Below are 24,011 nucleotides of genomic sequence, written 5' to 3'. Positions count from 1 at the left end.
TACTTCTGATTAGAGACCTTAGTTTTCACAGGAGCTACAGTATCCAGAGTCGTACGTAGTGAGGAGGTGAAATTATTAACAAGATAAACGACCTCTGTTGGGGTAGCGTTCAGATAGCTGCTCTGCTCTGTCTTAAAGACATAAAGACCTGGATGGCCGCTAACTTTCTGCTTCTTGATTCAGATCAAACTGAGGTTATTGTTTTCGGCCCTGAAAAGCTTAGAAATATGGTATCTAAGCAGATTCTTACTCTGGATGGCATTACCTTGGCCTCCAGTAACGCTGTGAGGAACCTTGGAGTCATTTTTGACCAGGACATGTCCTTCAACGCACATATTAAACAAATATGTAAGACTGCTTTCTTCCATTTGTGCAAGATCTCTAAAATTAGAAATATCCTGTCTCAGAGTGACGCTGAAAAACTAGTTCATGCATTTATTACTTCCAGGCTGGACGACTGTAATTCATTATTATCAGGATGTCCAAAACACTCACTGAAAAGCCTTCAGCTAATCCAAAATGCTGCAGCAAGAGTCCTGACAGGGACTAGAAAGAGAGAGCAGATTTCTCCTGTTTTGGCTTCCCTTCATTGGCTTCCTGTTAAATCCAGAATTGAATTCAAAATCCTGCTCCTCACATACAAGGTCTTAAATAATCAGGCCCCATCTTATCTTAATAATAATAATAATAATAATAATAATAATGGATACTTTATTGATCCCCATGGGGAAATTACTTGTTTTTCTCTGCATTTGACCCATTCACTCAGTGAAGCAGTGGGCAGCCCACTAAGCAGGCGCCCGGGGAGCAGTGTGTAGGGACGGTACCTTGCTCAGGGGTACCTCAGGGTACCTTAATGACCTTGTAGTACCATATCACCCTATTAGAGCACTTCGCTCTCGCTCTGCAGGCCTACTTGTTGTTCCTAGAGTATTTAAAAGCAGAATGGGAGGCAGAGCCTTCAGTTTTCAGGCCCCTCTTCTGTGGAACCAGCTTCCAGTTTGGATTCAGGAGACAGACACTATCTCTACTTTTAAGATTAGGCTTAAAACTTTCCTTTTTGCTAAAGCATATAGTTAGGGCTGGACCAGGTGACCCTGAATCCTCCCTTAGTTATGCTGCAATAGACGTAGGCTGCCGGGGGATTCCCATGATGCACTGGGTGTTTCTTCTTCACTCACTATGTATTAACAGACCTCTCTGCATTGAATCATATCTGTTATTAACCTCTGTCTCTCTTCCACAGCATGTCTTTTATCCTGTCTTCCTTCTCTCACCCCAACCAATCACAGCAGATGGCCCCGCCCCTCCCTAAGTTCTGCTGGAGGTTTCTTCCTGTTAAAAGGGAGTTTTTCCTTCCCACTGTCGCCAAAGTGCTGCTCATAATTGAATTGAAATACAAGCACACACACAGATGAATCGACAGAGACATGCACCCCCACCTGTACTGATACCTCCACATTCACACAAATCTAGGCTCAGCATATGGTTCTGGTATTCATAAAGTAGGTCTAATGTACACAGTTCAATGTTGTTATAATATGTGAACATACGTGTTGACATATGTGTGATCTGTGACCTTTGGAGTGCGCATGGCGCCTAGATGTCTGCCGTATATGGACAAGGGAGCCTTCCCTTCCAGAGGGCCACCTTAAGTACGAACAGATGTGGGAGCTGTGACATACAAATGGAGTCAAGAGTGTTGTTCTTCTTGTTGAGGATGGACATCAGCCAACTGCAAACATCTTCTTAAATTCAGTTGTGTAAATCCACAAAGAGGAGCAGGTCAGCTGATCGCAGCCTGCACACAAAGCAAACCCAGTGGAGCTTATTATGAGAAGTGACTGTGAGTTGCGATTCTTTTCTCTAAGCTGAGCCACTGTACAGAACTTATGGTTCCCTAACCTGCTGACTCCTACTGTAACCCCTGACTGAACTCATTTTACTGTTTATGTGTGGAGGCAAAGGCCCCTCTTAAATGCAGGCAACAGAAAATAGTTATTTTAAAAAATGATCTTTTGCTGCATGTCTCCTACATAACAGATGACTGAGTACTTTCATTAGAATAAGAGTAATATTTGTACTATCGTCAATTTTACTTCATTATTATATTAATGTAGCACAAGGTTCAGTTACCCTTGTAACATATGGTTAGTAGATTGTCCTTCCTGAGAAGAAGGGACAATTGATATGCTGGACAAAGGATGTTGAATATGGAGCTGTCAGGCAGGAGGAGAAGAGGAAGGGCCCTAAGGGAGCAGGCAAAAAAAGAAGGATTTAGGGTTGCTTTCTGACCGACTGTGTGCTTGGCAGACTTCTGCAGCAGCTCCTGGAGTTTCTGGTACTTTGTGTTTTTCTTAATAGTTTGTTTTTTTCATGCTAAGCGGTCACTCTGTATTCACATACACTTGGGACCAGCTACTAGTGCTCTCCAAAACAAGCTGCTGTCCGGAGCCAGACTGGTCATCTAGCAGAAACTCAAGAGGAGACACTGCAGGTGCCGGGTGGAGGAAGAGTTAAAGCAACGAGAAGGACATGTAAACTCCATTTCACTGGGCATCATGGGGAACATGAGGTCTTTGGCTAATAAGATGGATAAATTCAGCTTTTTCAGTGTTCGGGTTGACGGACATGCCAAGATGAATGGTAAGAAAAAGACTGGAGGGATTGAAGTATTTGTTGAAGAAAGGTGGTGCAGTTCAATCCATGTTACCATGAAGGAACAGCTTCCCCCGCCTGACATTGAACAAACTAATCCATAAGGCTGGAACCATCACTGGTCAGAATTTGGAGGCTTTTGAGTCAGTGAGGGATAGGAGCTCACTAAACAGACTTCTTTCCATCATGGATAATCCACCTCACCTGCTCCACTCCATACTTCTGAGGCAGCAGAGCTACTTTTACCTTACACTGATTCGACCCTACTACCAAAAAGAATGCAGGAAATCATTCCTACTGTTCTATATCAAACTGCATAATAACTCTGTATACCCTCTGCAGCCCGAGACTTCGAGGACACCAGAACGCATGAGCATCGTGATCGTGTCGAACCTGAGCCACCAGCATCCTGTGAGCCCTGTACTGGCCAGGCCTTTGCTACGAGCCTCCTGCTCTGCTCTAACATATGGATGGATGGGAGTTAACTTTAAACTAGATTTTACTCCAATACACACATGGACAGCTGGAGACCCAATAGCTGAGTTGACATTCCTGTTATACTCCTTTGATATTCTCAACTTGGGGAACATGCATCGTTGGAGCATTGTAATGTAAATTCTCTGAGGAGGAATCACTGCCTGATAGCAAAATTTACATTACCAGGTCCCAAGCAGACTCACAGATGCAGAATGAACTTTAGAATGAACTCCAGACTTTTTACTGATCTAATTTAAGAAGAAATTTACACTAAATGAACAGACTGTGGCTTTTCAAGTGGTTTTAATATATCGTATTAAATTATTGTACTAAACAAATTAGGTACACCAGTTAAATTGCTTGTTAACACAAATGTCAATCACATGACAGCAACTCAATGCATTCAGACATGCAGACACGATCAAAGCAACCTGCTGATGTTCAAGCTGAGTTCAATCAGAATAAGGAATAAAATGGTTAAAGTGTCTCTGAAAGTGGTATGGATGATGGTGCCACACAGACTGGTCAAAGTATTTCAGAAACTACTGATCTACTGGGAGTTTTTCTCACATCTGTCTGTACGAATGACAGATAATGATCATAAAAAGAGAACATATTCTGAGTGGCAGTCCTGTGGGTGAAAATGACTTGTTGATGGTAGATGTCAGTGGAGAACAGCCACACTGCTGATATGGAAAACACAGCTTCCAAGATTCAGTTATCTGAGTGAAATTCTATTATTTTCTTTAGCGTTACCCATCAGCAGGTATTGGTCTGTATGTGATTAACCCATACAATCTATAGATACACCTTGCTATCCAGGTTAGCTAATTCAATTCAAATTGTAATTTAAATTAGCTCAGTGATTGTTTTCCTTCTCTTTGTCCTGTTGTTCATTATTGTGCATCCTGTTGATCTCAGTCCTTCAGTGCAGGTTGGTCTTCCTTCCATCTTGTTTCTCCAGTGACAGCCATCATCTGCCTTTTCTTATCTGGGACTGAAAAAAAAATCAAAATGAAACTAAAAAGACACAAAAATTTGAAACATTAAATGATAAGTTTATTCATTTTAAGATTACCTACAAATTTAGCTTGTTGGCTAACACTTTATACCCAACACTGTATAATAATGACAAACTATTAAGGGATTAAGCATTAGTACAGTATCAGTAAGTGCTTAATTCATTGTTTAAAAAACATTACTCCTCAGTATGTAATTTATAAATGTTTATGTTTAGGCTGTGTAAAATGCTCAGGAGACAATTCTGCACATAACAGCAGGGTGCAAGGTGCTAGCAGGCACGGCATAAATCGAATGCCATAACCAAGCAGCCAGCATAGTGTACAGGGACATCTGTGCTGAGTACGGTTTGCAAGTACCAAGGTCAAAATGAGACACGCCCCCTAGAGTGGTTTAAAATGACCGAGCTAATATCCTGTGGGACTTGCAGACAGACAGACAGACAGACAGACAGACAGACAGACAGACAGACAGACAGACAGACAGACAGACAGACAGACAGACAGACAGATAGATAGATAGATAGATAGATAGATAGATAGATAGATAGATAGATAGATAGATAGATAGATAGATAGATAGATAGATAGAATTTCACCATAAACTGACCATGACCAGGGGCTCCCACAAGATTTCAGTCAGAGAAGTGAAAAGAATGATCAGAAAAGTTGTCCAAGAACAAGGAGAGCTACAGAAAGAATTGGAATCAAAGAAAACAATAAGCAATGCACTCAATGCATATGACTCCATACTGAAGACATGTTGAAGCTTTCATCACTCACAAAGGCTTTTGTCCAAAGTATTAAATATATTTCAGTAAATGTGCTCAATGTTTCCCTGTGATGTTTTCTAAATATTACACATAATTTGATTTGTGGATATCTATGGTTGATTTTTTTGCATGTGTGGAATGGATTGGTTATTACTGACATCTGGTGAGAATGTCATGTCAAAAGCACCTTTAGAAATATGTTTATTTTGAAAGTTGGTGACGTGCTTATTTAACCCACTGTATCAATGTACATCTAAATTGTTTGTTAATTACTTCTAAACAATACCATGAACAAGTTATAAACGATTCTAATCAAGAATCAACTTTTATATCTGTATTTATAAATTACGCACCAAGGAGCTTTTCAAAGGATAGACTTAGTACTTAATAATCTCTTACTTATGCTTAACAGCGTGTCAATATTATAAAATCTTACCACTTGTTTAAACTTTCCAGTATGTTGTGAAAAACGTTTTCACAGGATTGTGTAGAGTCCTGTGTAAAAGACCATGTGATTCAGTAGCTTATTGAACCACCGTTAGCAGCAATACTCTGAAATAATAAGAGTATTCTTCATTTTTCAAAGGACCACATAGCGTCTTACATAACTTTCTTTTCATATGACTGTACGCTCCGGCAAACACTCCAGAAATACTTTCCCCCTCTGAACTCATGTTACGTTATGAATAGTTGTCTCCTTTTTAATATATATGCAGATACACCCTGCATCTCTACATGTATGGAACTTTCATAGTATTTTATAAATAGTCAGTTAAGAGTATATATTCAAAGTGTGGTTTAATATATTTTGTCATAATTAAAACAACCATGACAAAAGGGGATAATCAACTTACCAACACTGACACTACACACAAATGTCCACAAATAGTGAATACATTATGAACAAAACAGCAGTAGCAGTAAATTCTCCCAAACAGTGAGGCAACAACAGCAATATAACAGTAATTATCAGTGTTTGTTGGCTCTGTTAAATGGACCAATATGAAAAATAGAAAAGGAAACAACGGCTTTTCACCAGGTTTTGAAGCCTGGGTTGTGCAACTAAGACAGATTAGTCTGTCACTGGTACACTGCTTCAGGGGAATTTTGCAACCACAGTGCTTGAACCGTTTGAAAAACATTCACTGGTAACTGGCTGTAATGCTCTTCTTTATGATGAGAGAGATATAGTTAAGGTATTTTCTAGTAATACTAGTAGTACCAGGATTGTTCCTTATTTTTTGTCTGGTATAAAAACCCTTTCTTGCATTTAACAGATCACTGTGCAATCGTCTCAAGGCTATTTAAATAACTTGGAGTTGAAGAAATGTTGAGTTTGTCAGTAATAAGGAAGTGGCCTAATGTTACACAAGCTATTACAACACTTCACACAATGCTGGTACCGCTTAAAGTACAAATCCTCCTTCAGAGCCAATTCCACTGAGCCGTGACCTAAGCCTTATAAATATTAATGTTCCCTCAACATGTTGAACCTTCTACTGCAATATCCCATTTTCAGAAAATGTTTGATTTTAATTATTTTAGTTGATGACAAAAACATTCCTTCATGTAAAACATCCAGTTTGGACAAACTCACCAGTTTCCACCTCAACATCTTGATCCACTCATCTGCCTCCACACCCGTCTTAGCGCAAAGGTAAAATGTTCGATCTGGAAACACGAGACTGTGGACACAGAGAGCAGAAGGATGAGTTTTACAACATCCTGTATTCTGACGTTTGTGACTGTGTACGTGTGTGTGTGTGTGTGCATGTACATGTAAGAAAAAACATCCATCCATCTTCTTCTGTCTGTTGAGGGGTCCCATTCAACTGACTGACTCACTATCTTACAGTAAAAAAGACCTGTAGGGCCAGATTTACTACAATGGATGAACTAGGATGAAGTAAAAGACCAGGCACTTCATATAACTAATTCATTCACACATGCACTTTTTCTAAGCTGTTAAGCGCTTACTATCTAGCATTCATACACCAAACTGGAAGAGGATTGAACCACCAACCTTCCAGTTGGTAGCTGACCTGCTCCCCCACCTGAGCTACAGCCACACCAAATGTAAATACATTCATTCACAATGCAACCCAACAACAGCAGTGCAAGTCAGTGTAACGTTACAAACAAGCAGGCCTGCTGAAGGTATAAAAATGTGTAGCGATACAGTTGCAGCTTAAAACTTGTAACGTGCTTATTTTAAGTGTGATTGGTGCTGCTATTCTCCCCCTGAAGGGAGTATGTACTCAGCTGTGTCTGTTTGCAGGACTAGCATCCACAGTTTTCAAGATATGTTCAATTTTGTGTGGTGGTCGATACGAATAACAGTTCAAGCTGATTTAATTTTGGTGAAAAGTAAAAGTAAAGTCAAGTAAAAGTTAAGGTTCAGGGTTGTGCTCTATGAGTCTTGTAGTTTTTTTTTGTTGTTGTTTGTTTTTTTTTGCTAGAGCTGGAGCAGCACAAGCCACATATTTGGATCTGGATTTTTAAAGTTACAGTGCATCATTATTGCAACCTGTGTAACTATCCAGCTTCAAAAGGTACACTGAAATGATCGCATTCCATTCAGCCAAAGAAGTGTGTCTACTAAACAAATTAATGCAACAAATGTTTCAGGAAAATGGTCAAATTAATGGACCAAAGATGTGCTGTTGGCTTGCCCAATTATTTTTCCACAATGGCCTTTGTGGCAAACAAAGTTTTGCAGGGGGAAAACAGAGAGGTCTCACAGCTGCTGAGCACTTTGCAACAAATTTGTAATTTTTTTCATATCCATCATAAAATTTGGCTTGTAATGTTCAGGTTACTTTATTTGTCCCGATAGGCTGATTTGTTCTGCAGTCATGAGTCATCCATTCTCACATGCACACTGTCAGTACGACCATAACAGACAACAAATGAAGCTTATGCATAACTTCAATCATTTTGATTTCAGGAAGCATTATCTTTCGACCCCATCACAATCCCAAACCGTGAAGCTCTCCTGTGTAATAGCTGGAGTAAAAGTTCCTGCATTGCATTCTGTGAGGCCTGCAGTCTATTCTCCTCTCAGCAATTCTTGTTGCCAGCATTCAGCTTCAGTGCTGTGCAATCTTAAGAGTTGTTAAAAACCTGTCTGGAAGTTCTCATTATATATACCACCTTGGGAGCGCTGTCTCCTCAAACTGGCCTATGTTTTCATTGGCCGCTGCAAAATCGCTCTCTCCCTGGGCCACTCTTACTTCCACAACTTCAAATGCATCAAGTCCAATTTCAGTTACTAGAATTGCTACTGTTGTGATTTTTAGGGGAAAAAAAGTTCTCAAATCCTATGATTTACTATGCAACAGCATCACAAACAGCAGACAACAGGAAACAACAGCGAACAAGCTGTTAATCGTGACAAAGAAGACAAGGAGATCGAGGTTTTAAATACACACAAGATAATGAAGGAAGGGGGAACAAACACAGCTGAAACTAATAATGGTGGATGAGAGAGACGAAGTATAACTAAAAACAAAACACAAGTGTCAAAAACCACCCCAAAAAACATGGGAAGTAACATAAACATGAAAATATCTGACCCAGAGATGGGAACCTAATAAAGAATGGGGACAGAAAAGGGAACTAAGGTTATCTGTAACTAAAAAAAAAAGAGCTGAGGGGATAAAGAACAAAACAATAAGGAACCAATAAAAGGAGTGAAGGATTAACAGAAACTACAATTCAGTTCAATTCAGTTTTATTTGTGTAGTGCCAAATCACAACAACAGCTGCTTCAAGGAACTTTACATTCTAAGCGATTTGGCAATAGTGGGAAGAAAAACTCCCTTTTTTTTCTTTTTTTCTTTTTTTTTTTTTTTTAAGTTTTTATTTTCATTTTTTAAATTGAAAACAAACAACAAACAAACAGAAACAAACAATAAAAGACATTCACAGTTATGGGACAGAGTAGGTATCATCAACTAGCCAAAGCTTGACTGGCCATTATGACCAAAAAAAAATAAAAAATTCTCAGGAACACACTCTAGTATCTTTATCTTTCAAACATAGCCTCAACCATCTGAGGACCGAGCACAGAAAATACGGGCGTATTAATAATAATAATAAAAATAATAATTATAATAGTAACAGTATTGATAATTACAGAAATTTAAAACAAAACAAAATAAATAAATAAATAAATAAATAAAAAATAATAATAATAATTTTAAAAAAAGGAAGAAAAAAAAAAAGAAAAAAAGAAAAACATATCGTGTGAACCCCTCCCACCATCCCCCCACCCCTTTACCCCTGTATGGCTCTCAACTTCATCACATTCGTGTATCCAAACAGCCCATATTTACACCCGTCTATACACAAGAATCAGCACAACATTCAAGAATTCTGATCAGAAGGGCCTAACCGAGGATGCGATCGCCACAGTGCTGCACACATTACTGGAGCACCTGGAACACAGGAACACCTATGCACGGCTCCTCTTTGTAGACTACAGCTCGGCTTTTAATACCATCCGGCCATACAAACTCCGTCCCAAACTCCACCAACTGGGACTTAACTCCTCTCTGTGCAACTGGATTGTGGACTTCCTCACTAACCGTAGACAGAGTGTCAGAGTGGGTAAGAACACCTCTTCCATCCTTGTGGTCAACACCGGTGCCCCTCAGGGGTGTGTTCTGAGCCCTCTGCTATACACTCTCTTCACCCATGACTGTATTTCCTCCTGCGCGTCCAATCTCATTGTTAAGTTTGCAGATGACACTACAGTGCTCGGACTTATATCCAACAATGATGAGACAAACTATAGGACAGAGGTGCAACAACTAGAGTCATGGTGCCACGACAATAACTTGGTCTTAAACACCAAAAAGACCAAGGAGATCATTGTAGATTTCCGGAAGAGGGGTCATAACAACCATCTGCCTCTCTTCATTGGCAGTGAGGCGGTGGAGAGGGTGAGCAGTTTTAAATTCTTGGGGGTAACTGTGACCGAGGACCTGTCCTGGGGCAACCATATCACCTCAGTTGTACGGAAGGCCCAACAGCGCCTCTACTACCTGAGGAGACTGCGGAGCGCAAACATTCCCAGATCTCTGATGTTGAACTTCTACAACTGTGCCATCAGCAGCGTTCTGACGTATGGATTTCTAGTGTGGTTCCCCAGCTGCACCAAGGCCGATCAGCAAGCACTCCAGCGGGTGGTGAAAGAAGCTGGCAGAATTATTGGAACTAGTCTGCCAGAGATCAGTAATATCTTCCCCACTCGCTGTCTGAGGAGGGTGCACAGTATCCTGCGGGACCAACATCACCCTGCGCGCCACCTTTTCCATCTGCTGCCCTCAGGGAGAAGGTACAGGTCTATACAGGCCAGAACATCCAGACTGGCCAACAGCCTGTATCCACAGGCTGTGAGGCTCCTGAACTCTCTGCCCCCCTCTCACGGACAATAACCATATCCAACTTCTTAATAGCAATGAACTGGTCTGCATTGGTGCATCATATCTTTATTCTCTTCCCCCTCCTGCCCCCCCCCCCTCTTTCTTAAATAGATAACTATCATATCTGATATCATATCTCACAGTACAATAATATTGAACGGGTTGCATTGTTGTATTTTGTCATGTTTCTCAGGTCTTTGTCTGAATTTCTACGAACATTATTGCTAAGGATTGTCTTATTGCATTGGAGTCACACTGGGTTAAATATGTACACTTGGGTTTTAGGGGGTATTTATTATTTTCTTCTTTTTTTGGGGGTTGTATGGTAGCCCCAAACGCAATTTCATTGTTCTTGACAATGACAATACATAAATAAATAAATACTAAAAATACTAAAATACTAAATAACTGAGGATCAATTCAGGGTAAACCCAGAGGAATTTACGTCATCTCTATATTCTGTCCAAAGACGGTAATACTGAAAGAAATGGTCCCCAAATTTTTTTAAAGGTTCGGTATTTCCCTTTTATACTATGCGAAATCTTCTCAGGTGTACAGTAGGATGCTAACTCATTAATCCAATATCTCAGTGTTGGAGAATTTTCAGATTTCCAATGTGTCAGAATACATTTTTTAACTGCAGTACTCGCAAGTAAAATAAAATATTTCTTGTGGTAATCCACATTTATAGAATCTATGTCACCTAAAATCCATAGTTTTGGGTCCATTTCGACTTGGATCCCAATTACCCTTGAAATTATTTCAGTAGTCCGTCTCCAGAACTCCTCTATTACTGGGCAATTCCACAGCATATGAAGGAGATCACCATCTATCACCTTACATCTCAAACATTTGGGAGAGTAATTAATATCAATTTTATGTAATCTGTAAGGTGTATAATATGTCCTGTGGAATATATTAAATTGCATTTGTCTATGATTTGTAGAAATTAACATGGTCTGTGCCTGTTCCATTAGATGGTACCATTCTACCTCTTCATAAACATAGCCCAGATCTGCCTCCCATTTTCTTTTCAGAGACGTTTTGTTGCAGTCAGGTAATATTTCATTAATAATAGTGTATATTGAAGATGCTATTCCTTTTATTGACTTCCATGGTTTGGTGCAAAGATGCGTTTCAAAAGGACTTTCTTTAGGAATCTCAGGGAATAATCCTTTGGTTTTTTCTTTGATCCAGTCTCTTATTTGTAGAAATTTAAAAAAAATTTGGTCTGGAAGGTTAAATTTTTCCTTTAGTTGTTGGAAGTCAATAAATGTATCATTATTGTATAGATCGGCAACAGTTCGAATATTTCTATCCTTCCATCCCCGCAATATGGAGTCGGAAATATGATGTGAGAGATCAGGATTGCCCCATAGGGGTGTCCTTCTAAGAAAAGAAATATTTATTTTTAGAAGTGAGTGGGATTCCTGCCAGGCACGGAAGGTGTTTAATATCATCGAGTTATTTGTGAGCTTAGATAAACATTTTTTCGTACCTAGAAATGGGACGTCTTTTAATGATATGGGATTCACCTCATATTGTTCTATTGGAACCCATCGAACCTCACTCCTCTCTGCATGTAACCAGATCAAAATTGATCGGTATTGGGAGGCCAGATAATAATTCCTAAAGTTTGGTAGGTTGAGTCCTCCCCTTGAATAAGGGGCCTGTAATGAGGAGAGTTTAACTCTTGGGTTTTTCTTTTGCCATATGAAGGAGGTTATAAGTTTATTTAATTCTTTGAAGAAACTTTTAGGAACATTTATAGGGAGACACTGAAATAAATAGGTAAACTTAGGCAAAATGTTCATTTTAACAACATTAATTCTCCCTATGAGGGATAATGGAAAATCCATCCATCTCTGTGTATTAAGTTTAGTTTGCTCCAACAGTTTAATATAATTTAGTTTGAATATTTTATCCTCAGATTTACCAATTTGTATGCCCAAATATGTAAATCCATTATTACACCACTGTAGTGGATCTGTAAGAGCTCTAACACGATTATCTTGTATATTTAATGACATAATCTCACTTTTGGTATAATTTAACTTATATCCTGAAGCCACACTATATTCTTTAAGACAATTCATTAATGAGGGAATTGACTTGAGAGGGTCCGTTATATATAGTAGGAGGTCATCTGCATATAGGGAAAGTTTATGTTCACTTGTACCGAATTTGATTCCAGATATAGCAACATTAGTACGAATGGCCACTGCTAGTGGCTCGATCGCAATCGCAAAGAGCAAGGGAGAACTTGGACAGCCTTGTCTACAGCCTCTGGTTAGGGAGAAAGTGTCAGAAAGCACATTATTTGTTATAATATTGGCTTTGGGGGCGTTAAATAGTATCCTAACATAGCGGGTGATCTTTTCTCCGAAGCCCATGGCTTCCATTGTCTGAAATAGAAAGTTTGGTTCAATCCTGTCAAATGCTTTATTAGCGTCCATGGAAATTATTAGCAATGGTTCTTGATTTTTTTGAGCGGCATTCAATATGTGGAGCAGGCGCCGCACATTATCTGCTCCCTGTCTGTTTTTAATGAAGCCTGTTTGATCGGCATTTATTATCTTAGGCATAATGTCCTCCAATCTATGTGCAATTATTTTAGATAATATTTTATAATCTGCGTTTAAAAGGCTAAGTGGTCTATAAGAGTCACATCTCTGTTTGTCCTTGCCCGGCTTTGGCAATAATGTAATTGTTGCATTTTCCAGTGATTCCGGTAATTTGTTATTTTCTAAGGCTTCTTTAATCATATTTGTAAGTGGTGTCAATAATTTATTAGAAAAGGCCTTATAGTAATCAGCTGAGAATCCATCTGGTCCAGGGGTCTTATTATTCTAGTTCTGGCCATAGCTGCTTCTGCTCTGTTGGTGCATAATTTATCATACTGCAACCTTGCTTTTGTTAATGTATTAAGACATTCTTCCTTTTAAAAAAAACTCCCTTTTAACAAGTGGAAACAGGTGGCAGAACCAGGCTCAGGGAGGGGCGGGGCCATCTGCTGTAACTGGTTTGGGGTTGAGGGGCCAAAGACAGAAATAAGACATGCAGTGGAAGAGAGCCAGAGATAAATAATAACTAATGATTAAATGCAGAGTGGTGTACAAACACATAGTGAGTAAGAAAGGTGAGTGAAGAAGAAACACTCAGTGCATCATGGGAATCCCCCAGCAGCCTAGACCTGGCCGGTCTTTAAGTCTGACGTTATTAGCCATGTCTAGGTCCAAACACCGCTTCAGGTCCCAAAGTCAAACGAACACTGCAGCATCACTGAGAGTTAAAAACTGTATAAATTCTTTCATCTGTAATAAAATGATCAGCGTTGCTGCTTTACCAGGTGTAACAAGTAAGTTTAACATCCAGGCATCCATGAAAACAGGATTTATTACATTTAACAGAGTTAGAAGTTAGCTCGCTAGTTTCCACCTAAGCATGATATAGCATGTTCTGACTGAGAGATTTCTGAAAAATTAAAACGTACAGCTCTGCTATCACTTCCAACATAAATGAAGTGGGGGGCGACTGTGGCTCAGGGGATTGGGAAGCTCATCTGTAACCGTAAGGTTGCCGATTCAATCCCCCTGCTCTCTCTGTCCTGGTCGTTGTGTCGTTGGGCAAGACACTTTACCCTACTGGCCAACACCAGCAGGCCCACTCTGCAGGAGTTTGTAGAGTGGTGTGACAGCTCCAAACTTGAACTGAACGTGAGCAAAACCAAAGAGATGGTGGTGACCTTCTCCAGTAAGCAGAGGGATCTGGCTGCTTCAGTTACCACCATCATCCACGGGAAGCCAGTGGAGGGAGTTGAGGAGTACAAATACCTGGGAACCATCTTTGACAACCTCCTGAAATTCTCTGCCAACACAGAGGAGATTCTCAGGAGGTGCCACCAACGGCTATACCTCCTTACGAAACTCAACTCCTTTGGAGTCAGCACAGCCATCATGATGACTTTTTACTATCCCTTCCTGGGAAGCCTCATGACCTTCTCCCCACTCTGCTTTTTAACTCCAGCCGATAAGACCATTTCCCACACCAGAAACATAAACTACACTCTTTTTATACTGCCGACACTTTACTCACTTTTACTCACTTACAGTTATTTATTCATCTTTCAGTCACTTTAATTTTAAAACTGTGCAGTTTTGAAACTGTGTATATAATGTATATTCTGTGTGTTTATTATCTCACTCTTACCCCTGTTTATGCCCTGTCCTTATCTTTAAAACCATGCTGCTCTGTTGTATGTTAATTGCCCCTTGGGGATAAATAAAGTCTTTCTGATTCTGATTCTGAGATAATCCATCCACAACACAAGGTTAGCAGTGTTGGTCAAGTTACTTGAGGAAAGTAATCAGTAACTAATTACTGATTACTTCCCCAAAAAAGTAATCCCGTTACTTTACTGATTACTTATTTTCAAAAGTAATTAATTACTTAGTTACTTAGTTACTTTTTAAAAACACGATTTACAACCTGAACAGGTGATAGAGCGATAGATCTTTCAGCCCAATTCTACTTTTTCTGCATAATCCATCATACAAAATGTAATCAAAGGGAAAAGTCTCTTTTTTTTAACTTGTTTTATTAGTTTTAATCTTTTAACTTTATGCATCAAGCAAAAATTTAATTATATGCAACATTCTCTGACTGGAATAAATGAGTTTAACATTTCCCAGTGTCCCAGTGTCACAGTGGATCAGGTCAGGAGGCAACTGAGGAAGCTTCACCCCAGAAAGGCAGCAGGCCCAGACAAGGTGTGTCCTAGGATGCTTAAGGCGTGTGCTGCTGAACTTGGGGAGCCGCTACAACGAGTCTTCAACCTCAGTCTGCGACTGGGGAGAGTGCCCGCCCTATGGAAGACATCCTGCATCGTCCCAGTCCCCAAAAAGAACCGGCCCAATGAGCTGAATGACTTCCGACCGGTGGCACTGACGTCACATCTTATGAAGACTCTAGAGCGGCTCTTCCTCAACTTCCTCCGACCACAGGTACAACATGCCCAGGACCCACTACAGTTTGCATACAAGGCGGGTGTCGGAGTGGAGGATGCCATCCTGTACCTCCTACACAGAGCCCACTCACACCTGGATGGGGGAAAAGGCACGGTCAGGATCCTGTTTCTTGACTTTTCCAGTGCCTTTAATACCATCCGGCCCTGTATGCTTCAGGAAAAACTGAACAGGATGGAGGTGGACCCCTGCCTGGTGGCTTGGATCTCCGACTACCTCACCGACAGACCACAGTACGTCAGGCTGAAGGACATCACGTCTGACACTGTGGTCAGCAGCACAGGAGCACCACAGGGAACTGTGCTGTCCCCTCTTCTCTTCACCCTGTACACCTCTGACTTCTGCTACAACTCTGAATTATGCCATATTCAGAAGTTTGCAGACGACACAGCCATCATGGGGTGTATCTGGGATGATCAGGAAGAGGAGTACAGAAGTCTGGTGAGGAACTTTGTCGCATGGAGTCACACAAACCACCTGCAACTCAACACCTCAAAGACTAAGGAACTGGTTGTGGACTTCGGGAGGTCCAGAGAAGGTCCACTGCCGGTTCAGATAGAGGGGGAGGAGGTGGAGGTGGTCAACAAGTACAAGTACCTCGGGCTGTGGGTGGACAATAAACTGGACTGGTCATGCAACACAGAGCACCTGTATAAAAAAGCCCAAAGCCGACTGTACTTCCTCAGGAGGCTGAGGTCTTTTAACATCTGCAGGAAGCTCCTGAGGATGTTTTACCAGTCGGTGGTTGCTGGAGTACTTTTCTATGCTGTGGTGTGCTGGGGGAGCAGCACAGCAAAGAAGGACTCATCCAGGCTGGAGAAACTGATCAGGAAGGCTAGCTCTGTGGTCGGCATGAAGCTGGACACTCTGGTGACAGTGGCAGAGAAAAGGACACTAAAGAAACTGATGGACATTATGAACAATGCTGGGCATCCTCTGCACACGGCCATTAACAACCAGAAGAGTCTGTTCAGTGACAGGTTGCTTCTCCCCAAGACAAGAACTAACAGACTTAAAAACTCCTTTGTCCCACACGCCATCAGACTGTTTAACTCCTCTCTGGAGGGGAGAGGGAGGGGAAACAGGAGGACAAAGGAGGGGGGAACAACTAAGCTGTAGTGCCTCTTCACCTCACTGTACAATACCTTGTGCAATACTTTTGTAAATAGTCAACAGTGCAATAGACTCAATACTTGAAATGTGCAATTCACTTGTATTTTTATTTTTATTCCTATTTCTTCTATTTATCCCCTTTGTATATTTTATTTATATTTGTCTCTGTATTTATATATGTGTGTGTGTGTGTGTGTGTGTGTGTGTGTGTGTGTGTGTGTGTGTGTGTATATATATATATATAACAATTCTGTAACTGTAACTTCGGTCGTTGCTGTGCTTTTTGGAAGTCGAATTTCCCAGAGGAACCCACCCGAGGGATTAATAAAGTTCTATCTTATCTTATCTTATCTTATCTTATTTAAACCTATTTTCTGCACATTCCAGCACATAAAATAAAATATTTTTTGTGTTTACACTCAGTCTTTCAAATAGATGCAAGTAAAACACAGCAGAAAATAAATAAAGTCAAAGACTCAGCGGTCCTGTTGGATCTATTTTCACCTGTAAAGCAGGAGTAGGGTAGGCGGAGGTTTACCCTGGTGCAGGTGTGCCGCGGTCAGTGGAAGAATCCGCGAGTTTCTCTGTGAGTTTCCCATCACGTCGTAGCTACTCGGTGCTTGTTGGAAGTTTAGGGGTTTTTTCGCTGTAAAAAGTTTTCTTCCCACGCACAGCGGACACTAATGTTTTTGTCACTTTTTATGGAATCAAACTCAAAGTAAGGTCAGTACTTCCACGCTTTAAACGCTGCACACTCATACTCTCTCTGCACTCGATATATTATCCATTGTTGATCTGCACACAGCTGTTGTCATGAACGGCGCACTCGCTTACGTCACTGTCATGAGACATTCTCGCAAAAAAATCACGGTTTTAGTAACGCAGTAACGCAGCGTTCCTACGGGAAAGTAACGGTAATCTAATTACCGATTTTGCAATAGTAATCCCTTACTTTACTCGTTACTTGAAAAAGTAATCAGATTACAGTAATGCGTTACAAGTAATGCGTTACTGCCCATCTCTGAAGGTTAGTCATTAATACATAGCTGCATGGGCTGGGCTGTAGTTACATCGTATTGTTTTAAAAACTGAGCTTTAAAATCAATAGCAGTAATAAAAACTGAGAGAAGCCGACAGTGATCACTGGCTGTTTTTAGGGGCTTGTTCGCATTAATTAGAACAAGATACAAAGCATTAAAACATGTTAAAAAAAAACAAAATCCAACAGCCTTATTAAACGCAGAGTAGTTTGGACCCCGAAGCAGGGTTCACCACGTCATCACTTAACCTCCTAGGACCTGGCGTCCACATATGTGGACATCACATTTCGGGTTGTCTAGACCAAAATACAAAATTTTGCTCTACAAGGGCCTGATATCCATTTATGAGGACATTGTACTGCCTCTCTTCTATCAAAATTTAAAGCAAATGTCATCATATGCGGATCTAATTTTTCTCAGAAACAAAAATCAGGTAAAAAAAACAATTTTACATTCATCTGGTCCCAATCAGCCCAAATGGCAAAGAGAAATTAAAAATGCATGCCATGAAAGAGTTCTGGTCTTAGGAGGTTAAAGACTGGATTTCAGCATAAATAAGGGAGGATTCAGGGTCAGAGTAAACAACTCCATTCACACGGTCATGACATGCATATTGCTCATTATGTGGAGAAACTGTGCAAGGGAGGGCTGAAGATGGATGTTGACTCAAATGTATTAGTTTGCACGTAGACAGCTATGCAGACATAAAAAGATAACAAAACACTGAGAAGAGACCAGGACAGACTTGACACAAAAGGGTAGACACACATAATAAATACAAGAAATCAAAAGCTAGGAATATAAATAATGAAAAATCAGAGGCACTAGGAAAACAGAGCTCCAGATGAACTAATACAGAAAACTAATACAGCACAAGAACACAAGTCAACCTATCTTAATGATTTTAATCAAACCCAGGACTATGACACCATCCGCTGCAGGGTTTTTTGTTGTTTTTAGATCTACTGTCTCCCACTTGTCCAGTTTCTTGTTTTATTGCACACCATGCCAACATATGTTAAAATGTAGGCCAATAGAGTCTTTGGATATTGTTTATGCAAAAATATTATTTGATACTGTCAAACTATGTTGTATTTGGCATTTTTCACAGATTCAACTGAAAAAAACAGAAACACATGAGGTGTTGCTGTGACAAGCTTCAAATTCCTTGAAGGTCTTTGAGATTTAAAACTGGTTCTTTGTTGTCTTTTATGGACACTGGTTCACCCATTGACTTAGTTGAATTAGTTGCCTTTTGCTTGAGTGATTGATAGGTCCATGATAAGTGGTTAAACAAAAGAAGAAAAACACATTCAGACTGAAAATGACTGAAATGGCAGCCAATGACAAACAAAAACATTGAAAGACCTCCAGAAAGCCTGGAGAACTACTCCTCAAAACCATTCACAGAAATTACGAGCAAATCTGACTGCTTGGTAATAAAATATGAAGAAAATCATGGAAAACTGAAGCTATAATATTTGGCCCCAAACATCTCAGAAACACACTCTGCATCCAAACATGGATTTCAAAACTTTGGCGTCGTATACTTCTGTGAGAAGTCATTTTTAACTAGGATCCTCTTTATAACCTTATAATACCTATTTATAAACTGAGTGTTCTCAACTGTAGATGGACAGATTTAGGACTCTTGCCTGCTAAATATTCTTTAGAAGTTATTTTGACATTTTGCTAAAACACATTAGACCCCCCCCCCCCCTTTTTTTTTTTTTTAAATAACCATGCAATAGTTTTCACTGTCACAGGTACAATTTGTGCTTTCCATTTTGGCTCAGTATCTCTTAAATCAACTTTTTAACTTGTGGTGGCTCCGAGTGTTACTGAGCCTAGCCAGCAATTTCTACTTTGCCTTGTACCTTCCATACAGAGATTTCTCCATATTTTCCTAATGTTATATTTTTATTTTGGGTTCCAGATTTTAACCAAAGTTCAAAGCTTGTAAATCCTCCAAAATGATTATTAATTATGATTATTAATAACAATATCTGAATATGAGTGTGGGTTGTGACAAAAATTCAAGTTAATAATTTGGTAAAATTATACCAAATCAGGCTGAGAGGTAAGGCAGTGAAAGTTCATGTGTTGGCCACATCTACAAAACGCTGTGTTGTGTTTCAGTTAACTTTCCAATATCCACCTTAAAGTAAATGATCACTTTCTCTTTATTCTAGTTAGGCACGTTCCTCAAATCTGTTGTTGGGTCACTTACCAAAAACAGTTGACTTTATCCTGAGAGTAGTCAAACTGGACTGCAGAGCAGGACCTCAGATCTAAGGTTCGAATGGGCTCCTCACACTGCAACAGAAAAATGATTCTACATACTTACTGTGCACATAAACAGGTAAAAAACACCTTCCCTGACATAAATGTAGCAAAGCCTTATTTTTGTAGGACAATTTTTAACTGCAGCTGCTATTTATTTTTAGCTCTTCCAGTAAAAGTCTAGCTATGTCCTCTGGCACTCATTCCAGCTCCGGATTTTCTGTACATCGAAACAGCTTTCTATGTTACATTACATCAGTAATACAGGTTACTGTGTTTGTTTACATTTTGTTACTGCTTTTTATGTTTTAATGTGTAAGTTCAATAAAGAAGATGTGTATACGCTCATCTGCCTGCATTGCTAGGTGTCGGGCAGCTTGTGTATTCTTTATATCACTAATATTTTTTAGTTGTGTGCAGCTCAGTACTGAAATATCAATTCCTCCAGTACAAGATATCTGTGTTCTAGAATAGTCTCATATTAAAATATCAATATTTTAGTTACTTGGGGAAAACTGGACTTTATCATTACCAGGAACATGGTAGAAAGTACAGTAACTATATTTTTGGAATAGTATAAACAATTTGTAGGAACTACTTCTTCTTCCGCCTGTCATAGGGATATACGAAATGTGTCACAGCTCATTCAGTTGACAATGTTGGCTGATCGTAAGCGGAGTCATGTAAACAGTGAAGATGCGTTTTGTGACACATGCAGCAAGGCCACAAACCTTGTCAAACACAATAAAAATAAATCATAACACAGAATATGATGAGTTTATGATAGGGCAAACTGAAGAGGAGAACAGGTTCTTCACTTCCATTCAGTTGTCTTAGATTTTAGCCAGGTAAGGTTCTAGAGTAGAGCATTTAAAGTGGATTTTGTCAAACCCATGTTCCGTGTTCGGCGTGTTTAGTTTTGCTTCCCGTGTGGCGTCATGTTCATTTGTGTCAGCTGTGTTCCCCGTGTGTTTCTACTTATTTCGTTACCCATATATGTATGTAAGTCTCCTTCTGTTCATGTCATCATCTGTTAACCTTCCCTTATCTCAAGTGTTCATGTATTTCCTAGTGTTCCTGGTTTTCATGTATTTAGTTTTACCAGTTTAGGTTTTTGTGACTAGTTTAGTTTTCGGCCACACTTCTTGTTATAATCTATTTCCGTTTCCATATTTCATTTGTCTGCAATTGGGTCCACTGATCTCCACTCCACGCGGTCTGCCATCGCAGATCGTGACAAACTGTGCATGTAGCCGTCTCCCTAATTTCCTTCGGGATTAATAAAGTATTCTGATTCTGATTCTGATTCCAATTCATGGTAGTCTCTGTCTCCCGCTGATAATGACTTCAGCTGGGCATGAGTGAGAGGCCAGTAGTTTTTCACTGGTGGTTTGTGAGAAACAAATTGTGGATAAACCTCTGGTCTTTCACTATTAACTGAAGGGAGACCAGTGTGCGAAGTAAGTTGGTGCTGGCGCTGCTTTCACTACACAGCAGGCATTAGCAAGTAAAAGAGTTTCTGTGATTTATCATTCTAACAGACAAATTTCCTCTTGCTAACCATCTTGGCCAACATTTGTAATGTAGAAAAGGTGGAGTGTGGAAAAATTGTTGTCTTTATTTCATAAGGATGGCAACTCTGACCAGTCAACAAAAAAAAGCATTAAAAAAACAGACAAGTTGACCAGGTGCAGGCTCAGACACCACTTTCTGTTAAACATCTATGAGAAATCACTTGGTTGACTCAATAACCAGCCGTTTTACCAACACTCCACCTTCATATTTTGAATTCCCCCTATGAATACGTCTGTGAAAGTTCTCAGTCACTCAGGTCATTGTAGTCTGAGGAGCTCGGAAAGAAACTGCTCAAGCCTTTTTTTTCCAGATGATTTTTATGTTATTAACATATTTTAATGTATTTCTTATCAATATATAGGTCCATGCTTCTGAATAATTAACTTTTTTTCCCCAGAGATATGGGGTCCTCCTGTAGGCCCACCACCCACAGGTGGCATCGTAGGGGTTGGGTGCAATGTGTGGTGGGTGGTGGGAACTGGGACATGAAACATGACTTCTCTGAAAGAGGTGACGTTTAGTTAAGAGAAGTGGCCTGAGATAGTGCGTGAGGTTGAGAGGTGGTGATATAGTCATGCACAACTCAATGCACAGCTTGGACTCTGGAACCAGTCTTCTGGGGAGGGATTGGACTCTGTTCCACTCTGGAGTTGCCCTTGGTGTAAGGCAGTGGGCTGGGGTGGATATCTGGGCGTCCCCTGTGGCTTGCTGCCCTTACATTGGAGTTTTTCTGGTCGACAAGAGGGTTTGTTCCATGCGCGTTTCGGTTGGGGAACGGGTCGTGACTGTCGTCTGTGAGTACCCGGCCTTCTTAGAGGTATTGGGTGAGGTGCTTGAGGATACGCCACCGGAGACTCTATCATCCTTTAAACTGGAGGCTGTGTGTGCTTAATGTTGTCAAGCTTGTTATTCACAGGCTGCTCCTAAATACGTTTATAATAAATGGTTTGTTTTTGTGGCAAATGTAGGTGAAACGCTCGTGTTTCCATGGTAAGAATAGAGCCATGCCTTAAACCAAGCAGCAAAGCAAAGAATTTGTGTCAAGAATCTTTCATAATCAAATATTTTAAATGCTCAGTAAGTTGTTGCAACACTAGCCCATAGTGTGTGTGCCCACATTAAATGGAGACAGGCTGACAATGTACACACTGTAGGCTACCCTACGGGGGCCCCACAGTGGTGGGGCCACACATGCCCCATTCTTCACACCACTAAGGCCCAAAAGGCCCAAGCTCCACAGATCAGGGTGGTGCACAGGATGAGTGGGGAGTAGGGTCATGACATGAGAGTCATGCATCGTCAAAGACTTGGAGGAAGGTCATGTAGGACTAATGTCTAACATTGTAGTGATTATTGGTTATGTTAGTAACCTGCTCATTCACACTCAAGTTCTTCAAAATGATTCCTGATTGTGCCTACTCTTAGGTGCCCGAGTGTCAAGAGGCTTGCCTGGCCTGAGGGCTGATATCAGAGCAGGCAGGAGTGAAACTAGAAAGAGGACACATGTTTTCATGTCAGGATTTTTTGCTGGAGGGTGAACTTCCTTGAATGGACCTTCAAAGGTTGTAATTTCACAGAGTCACTGTATAGCGGAAAGAAGCTGAAGAGTTTTGACAAATGGAAATGAGAGACCAGATTGTCGAGCAGTCAGTATGGCTGCAAAACCAAGCCGAGGTCTGCTGTTGGTCTGCCCTTGGCTTCTGAGTATAATGAGACAGTAGCGATGGATCTACATAAAAAAGGAACGAAGATGTGACTGGCACACTGCGCTAGACTGGGCACTTATGGCTAAAAACAGTATGCTTAATCTACATGGTTATAGTCCACATCAACTTGTGTTTGGCCAAAACCCCAACCTCCCTTCTGTGTTGATGGAAAAACCACCTGCCTTAGAGGGCACAACTGTAAGTGCAGGAGTAGCTGAACATTTATCAGCATTACATGCTTCCAGGAAAGCATTTACTGAGGCAGAGTATTCAGAAAGGATCAGGGGGGCACTACCCAAGCAACTTAGGCCAACAGATGACAAATATAAGGCAGGAGATACAGTATACTACAAATGAGTCGACTGTACAGAGTGGAAGGGTCCAGGTGTAATTATTGGGCAGGATGGAGCTGTTGTATTGGTAAGACATGGTGGGACTCTTGTAAGAGTACAGCAGTCAAGGTTGGGTAAAGTGGATACAGAGAGTGGAGATAAACAAATACTGCAGAGTACTACTGATGCTGACACTGACAACAAAGACTCAGTTGAAAATGATGAGACAGAAGCACCCGATGGTGAACAGAGTAAGGAAGAAGACATCACTAGTGACAGAGAAACTAACACTACAGTAACATGTCTGTGACACAGCCTTCTACATACACTGATCCTGTCTCCTCTGCAGATGTAAAGTGAAGAGCAGGACAGCTGATCACGTCACTTGATCACTTACTAGCACAGACGACAGCGTTCAACATACAGCCAGAGTATTAGGCAGAGCAGGGAAAGCCAAAGGGCAATACAAAAACGGGTATAATGTGCAATATCTTGAGCTTGATGGTAGTTAAGGTGAAAAGAAAGCTGTAGACATGTCACTTGTTGATGGTCTTTGCACTGAACCTGAAACCAGAGATGCAG

At 40.5% G+C, this 24,011-nt stretch overlaps 1 protein-coding gene across 2 annotated transcripts in view; it reads right to left on the bottom strand.

Annotated features, from left to right (window-relative positions):
* Positions 1-3,421: 3,421 nt before the first annotated feature.
* The window catches only part of dapp1 (dual adaptor of phosphotyrosine and 3-phosphoinositides), a 28,128-nt gene continuing 7,538 nt past the window's right edge, over positions 3,422-24,011 (bottom strand). Inside the window, exons 7-10 of one of the 2 annotated variants that reach the window (XM_085442247.1) lie at positions 19,764-19,849; positions 6,525-6,612; positions 5,364-5,422; positions 3,422-4,132 (exon numbers count right to left, since the gene is read on the bottom strand). In XM_085442247.1, coding sequence (XP_085298373.1) covers positions 4,123-4,132; positions 5,364-5,422; positions 6,525-6,612; positions 19,764-19,849 — 243 coding nt within the window. In that variant the 3' untranslated portion in view covers positions 3,422-4,122. The remainder of the gene's footprint in view (positions 4,133-5,363; positions 5,423-6,524; positions 6,613-19,763; positions 19,850-24,011) is intronic. The other variant, XM_085442248.1, reaches the window with a different exon arrangement.

The sequence above is a fragment of the Copadichromis virginalis genome, linkage group LG19, assembly GCF_057382275.1.
Source record: "Copadichromis virginalis isolate Kocher_CV1m ecotype Utaka linkage group LG19, C_Virginalis_male_GT1.1, whole genome shotgun sequence".
Lineage (NCBI taxonomy): Eukaryota > Metazoa > Chordata > Actinopteri > Cichliformes > Cichlidae > Copadichromis > Copadichromis virginalis.
Note: the sequence above shows the minus strand (reverse complement) of the source record. Positions and strands in the feature narration are given on the sequence as shown.